General features: G+C 45.8%; 1 protein-coding gene across 5 annotated transcripts in view; it reads right to left on the reverse strand.

Annotated features, from left to right (window-relative positions):
• The window catches only part of RAB6A (RAB6A, member RAS oncogene family), a 78,783-nt gene extending 73,902 nt beyond the window's left edge, over positions 1 to 4,881 (reverse strand). The window contains exons 1-2 of one of the 5 annotated variants that reach the window (XM_072727382.1): positions 3,607 to 3,787; positions 3,245 to 3,389 (exon numbers count right to left, since the gene is read on the reverse strand). In XM_072727382.1, the coding sequence (XP_072583483.1) occupies positions 3,245 to 3,254 (10 nt within the window). In that variant the 5' untranslated portion in view covers positions 3,255 to 3,389; positions 3,607 to 3,787. Of the gene's footprint in view, positions 1 to 3,244 lie in introns of all 5 variants that reach the window. The other 4 variants (XM_026010513.2, XM_026010514.2, XM_072727381.1 and 1 more) reach the window with 4 other exon arrangements.
• Between the last annotated feature and the right edge of the window lie 1,119 nt (positions 4,882 to 6,000).

Raw genomic sequence — 6,000 nt, forward strand, 5'->3', positions numbered from 1 at the left:
TACCAACACTGATGTCATTAACTCAGTCCGAAGCTCCAAAAACTGAAAAAAACTCTTTTTCATTACAGAGACAGAACTTTAACTTTGACAAACTAAATAGAAGTCTACTTAACTCCAAACCAGTTCCTTGAATACGTCTTTAACATCATTTGACATACTCTTGGGTGCTATGCTAATAGAAAATAATTTAACAATAGCTTTAACTAACTTTACTCAACTCAAAAAAAAAAAAAAGTGCAAAATCTTGTCTTATTTTTTTAAGCAAAATGGAAAGAGCTATAAATTATCGGGTTCCCTGCTCCCCTGCCTCCCAAGCATCTAGAGTATCCCTAAAATCTATCAAATAATTTACGCATAAGATGTTATTATTAAACTATTAACAGCTTAAGGCCAAAAACAAGGATTCTACCGTAGCAAAGACTCCAAATACAGGCTATCAGCTTGGTTTCTGGTAGATTCAGCCAGCTGGCACTATGTTACGCACTGGGGACACAATGAACAAAAAAATAAGTTTTAATCTTCATGAGACTTGCATTCTACTGTGTGAAAGACAAACACACACACAGGTAAGAATTATAAACATGGTAAATGCTTTGCCACAAATTAGTTTTTAAAAGCTAAATTGTGGAATTCTAAAACCTAAAAATAAATAATTCATGAAGAGTTACACATCAAGATGACATGGGTTCTACTGACCTTTACTAATGCATAAGAAAACTACAGACACTGCTCATGAAAACAAAGATCAATCTTTCATTGTTGAAGCTATCAGATGGCATTACTTAGCAATATAGTAGCCTTAAAAGATAATTGACCTCATAGTTCCAGAGTTAAAAAGCACGTAAACACAATCCTTAAAAAAACATCTAAGAGGAGCCTAAAGAGACATGACAACTAACTGTAATATGGTATCTAGAACAACAAAAAAAGATAAAAACTAAGGAAATCTGAATAAACTATGACTTTAGTTAATAATAACATACCAATATCAGCTCACTTATTATAACAAATGTACCATACTAAGGTAAAATGGTTAAGAATACTGAGGAATACGGGGGAAACTGGGTGGGGCTATATGGGAACCCTCTGCACAATCTTCTCAATTTTTCTGTAAACCTAAAACTATTCTTAAAAATAAAGTCCACTGGGATGCCTGGGTGGCTCAGCAGTTAAATGTCTGCCTTCGGCTCAGGGCGTGATCCTGGAGTCCCAGGATTGAGCTTCCCTGCATGAGTCTGCTTCTCCCTCTGCCTGTCTCTGTCTCTCTCTCATGAATAAATAAATAAATCTTTGAAAAACAAAACAAGGGCAGCCCCCTTGTCGCAGCGGTTTAGCGCCACCTGCAGCCTGGGGTGTGATCCTGGAGACCAGGGATCCAGTCTCTGCCTCTCTCTCTCTCTCTCTGTCTCTATGAATAAATAAAAATCTTAAAAAAAAAAAAAAGAAAGAAAGAAAAAAGAAAAACAAAACAACGTCCATTAAAAAAATCTAAGATAGGGCATCCTGGGAGGCTCAGCGGTTTGGCGCCTGCCTTTGGCCCAGGGCGCGATTCTGGAGTCCCGGGATGGAGTCCCGCGTCCGGCTCCCAGCATGGAGCCTGCTTCTCCCTCCGGTGTCTCTGCCTCTCTCTCTCTCTCTCTCTCTCTCTCTCTATCATAAATAAATAAATCTTAAAAAAAAAAAAATCTAAGATGACTTCAAGAACTATATGGGGGTTGTCAAAACTCAAAGTAAGAAATGAGAAGCCACAGAACTCTGCAATACGAATTAGAATATAAATACTCAAGGAATTAACAAGAAACTTGCAGATACTGAAGTTATAATTGCTACTCATACTAATACCTTCCTAGGACAGAGATTAATGGATTTTTCATGCAAACTGAATAGCTCTGCATCACAACATAAGGCTAGCAATAACATCCCTAGGAAAAATAAATAAATAAATAACATCCCTAGAGTGTACAATAAGCACATTAAATCCTATTTATCAATAATGACCAATACACTGTATCTTGAGCATGGCATTGTCCTAAAACTGCCATAAAATTCCTAAACTAGGATCACTCTCAAAGATCTTACCAAGTTACTTCAAGAAACAAGCTTATACTTGCTCAGGAAAATTCATAAAGCAAAGAGGAGACTATATTTTTCCTCGGTAAGCAGGGAGGGGGGTAAAGATTATATGTGAAAAGAGAAAAATGATTTCTCCAATTGGAAGCAATTTCTCAACTAATGTTAACCTACTTTAATGCCATATATATATATTAGTATAAACAGTTCAAGGTGGTAGTAAAAGCTCTGAATTTATAACTGTTATCTGCTTTCCAATCAAAAGAAATTGTCCTCTCTACAGCCTAACCTAAGGTACCTAGCTGTTAACTCAATGTCTGATGACTTGGGAGGAACTAATCTCTCAATGTCTGAATTTCAAAGATGGTCATGAAAAATGTGAAAAAAAAAAAAAAAGAGGACAATAATTTCTACATTGTTGAGCGCCAAGTTTTATAATTCAGCATAAAATCAGAATCACCACGAGAAATAATTTGAGAGAAAGCCATCACAAAACTAGGAGCTTGTATTTAATACAAAGTAAGCAACAGCAGAAGCCTAGCTAGGTAAGATCATTCCACTTATCACATACTATGGAATATTAAGCATAAAAGGGTCATTTAACCGAAACGGTATTACATACTGAAGTCTAATTTAGATAACTAGATGATGAATCTATTCTACTCTACTCCATTACTCCCTGGCCCCAAAGGAAATCCTAGAAAACAAAGATGTTCGTTATTCTCAGGCCTTCTCTCACAGGAATCCGAAATATACAATTGGAAAACACTCAGAAGAAATGGAATAATTACTATTTCTCTGGTAATTCTTGTTTGCACCATCATAAAGAATCATACACTGCTTCATGTTGAAAGGAGAAAAGGAGGAGGTGAGATGTGAGAAATTCCAAGTAAAATGATCATGACATAGCATCTGGCAGAGATCGCGAAAGCGCCAACAGTGCCAAAAGAATTGTCAGAGAATCAAAGTCATGAGAAGAAAATGAGGTTTTCTAACAAGCCACAGCCTAACCCAAGAAGCAAAAATTGCCCCTGCCGCCGCCACCCCTCTTACCCTCCAACCACTCCATCTTCAAGTCGCCTCCAATTCAGACATATATTCTCCATAACCCAAACTAATTCCCCACCTAAGTAAAAACAATCCAAGAATTTCTACGACACCCCCCGCCACTTACCACCTCCCATAAGATCCGCACTTCCCAGGGCCAAGCCTCTAAGGAAAACAACGCCCTAATCCCCCCACCCTCCTCATCCAAGGTTGAAGAGGGACGGTTCCCGGGAGTGGGGCCTCCCGGGGTGGGCCTTCACAGAGCTGACGATCTGGGATAAAAGCAAAGAATAAGGGTGGGGCTCAAAGAAGGGGGCTACGGTTGGTGAGACGACGGAGGCCGGAGGAAGAAAGGGATGGACAGCAGGCTGGGCGGGGTGAGACTGGGGCGGGGGGTGGGGGGGGCAGGTCGACGGGAGAGGCCCGGGCTGCGGGGGGGAAAGGAGATGTCGGAGCCGCGGACAGAGGATCAAAATCTGACCGACGGACCTAGACGAAGAGGAGCTGGTAGCTAAAGGGGGTCGGAAAACCCCGGGCAGGGCTGGGGGTAATGAGCACGAAACGCGAACGCGAGGCCGGTAGACAGCCTTCGCGGACAGAAGGGCCGCACTGGGGGCGGTGCGGGGACGCGGCGGCCAGCTGCCAGGAGTGGGGGAGCCGCGCACTCACCGCTCTGCTCCCCCAGGAACACAAGCTTGAATTTCCTCAGCGGATTCCCGAAGTCTCCGCCCGCGGACATGATGGAGCCGGAGGAGCTGCCGCCGCCTCAGCCCAGAGACCTCTCGGACCGACGCTGCTCCCACCGGCTGACGAAAAAGGCGAGAGGAAGGACCGACACCGAGCTCTCTCGGACCCTCTAGGGCCCGGCGGCGGAGCAAGGCTGCAGGACAGGGCTCCTCCCCACAGACAGGCAGAGGTCGCCGCCGCCTCCCCGCAGAGTCGCCTGGCACCGAGCGAGGCCCGCGGCTGGGGAAGGAAGGATGGCGGTATCGGAAGCAGCCAGGGGTGTGCTCGAGGTTCCCAAGGCTAGCGCCCTTCCCTTCTCAGCACCTGGCACCGAGACTGGGGTGGGAGAAGGGGAAGGTGGCAGAACTGGAGCCGCAGACGCGTCTGGGACCTCTCACGCGCAGCGCCTCAGCTCCCACAGCTGCCGCCGCCGCAGCCCAACCTGCTGAGTGCGCGAGCCTCTAGCGCGGCGCGCGGCGAGCCCGGGCGCGAGCGTGCCGCCCCGCCGGCCGCCGGCGTGCGTGCGTGCGTGCGCGTGCGTGCCACTAGCCAGCGCCTTCCTGGTTTAGCCTGCTCTCCCGGCTCCTACCGCGCCGCTGAGGCCAGGGCAGGTTAGGTTGCCACGCGAATCGGGAGAAGCGAGGAGGAGGCGGGGCGGAACCCTGGGGAAGTGACGGGGGTGGAATAAGGAGCGCTTACGTCACTTACGTGAGAACCAATCGGAAGAAGTCAAGGGCGGGCAGGGCTGGCAGTGAGGTGGCGGCGCGAGAGCGCGCGCGGCCCTTGCTCAGTGGAAAGCGTCGCACAGCGACTGCCATGGGAAGTGTGGCGTGTCGCAGCCTAAGGGGAGGGGATGGGGAGGGCGGAGGCGGAGCTGGCACGTAGGTTGAATTGACCTCAGCCCTGTGAGGGTGTGGTCCGAGAGCCCTAAGGTGTGTACTCTGTTCCTCTTCTCCAGAGCCCTCAGCCCTGCCTCGCTCTCCTTAAATCCGCCCTTCCCTCGTGCGCTCAGCCACCTACTCCATCTTTTTTCTTATCATAATTCCTCACACGATATCTTACTAGGTACATTCTCCACTGTTGCTCTTAGGAGTTTCATAACTACCAGAAGCAGATCCTCTACATTTTTGCAGATGAGGAAATTGAAGCTCAGGGGAAGGAAATGACTTACAAAATCCACAAAGCCATCAAGTGGAACCCAGGTTTTGCCTTTTCCGCCAGTGAACCTCTGCAACCCTTCTTTTTGATAAGCCCATCCACTTTCCGGACCTGACCTGGCTTGGTCTGTTATCAGCCTTTGTTACTCTGATGTAGACAATTCTAGGTGACGCCCGCCTTCCACTGTGCTAGAAAAGGATTTAGACATCGAGGAAACCAAACCCTTCGTTTCACAGATGTTGAAACTGAGGTCCAAGTAGGAAAACAGCTATGCAAAAAGGTCGCAGAACAAAGTAAAGGTAAAGCCAGACTTTGAGCTCTATTGTGGGGGAGGGGATATTTTAAAGATCACCTTTTCCTCCTAAAGCGGGGCTTCTGAATCTGTTGTGGGTGGACCTCCCCTAAATTAGACCTCTGAAGCATGAGCGTTTTTCTGTGGAGAGGATCCATGGCTTTCATCAGATTTCAAACCAGTTTAAAACCCAAAAAATGAAGGTGAATGCCAAAACCAAGAGGAACCTAAGGAGACATGACAACTAAGTGTAATGTAGATATAACATGGCAAACAACTCAGTGTAGCTTTTTAAGCTAAATGGGATCCTGGAAGGGAAAACGGACTTCAGGCAAAAACTAAACAACAGCAAAAACCCTGAATGAAATGGACTTTAGTTAATTATATCAATATTGGTTCCTTAATTGTAACAAATGTATTATGCTAATGTTAATAATAGAGGTAACTGGGGAAGGAGAGGTTATATGGGGATTTTCTGTACTGTCTGCTCAATTTTAACGTAAATTCAAAACTTTTAAAAAATAAAGTGTACTAATAACGGATAAATAAAAGTTTAAGAATCACCAAATTAGAGAATTCATCATCCACACCTCACCATACTATAGGACAGCATCCAAAAAGTAATCTCTGTCCTTGAGGAGGACACTTCAAGAAACTAGTATCAAAAAAAGTAGAGGGGGGCAGCCCGGGTGGCTCAGCGGTTTAGC

The sequence above is a fragment of the Vulpes vulpes genome, chromosome 11 (genome assembly GCF_048418805.1).
Source record: "Vulpes vulpes isolate BD-2025 chromosome 11, VulVul3, whole genome shotgun sequence".
Taxonomy (NCBI): Eukaryota; Metazoa; Chordata; class Mammalia; order Carnivora; family Canidae; genus Vulpes; species Vulpes vulpes.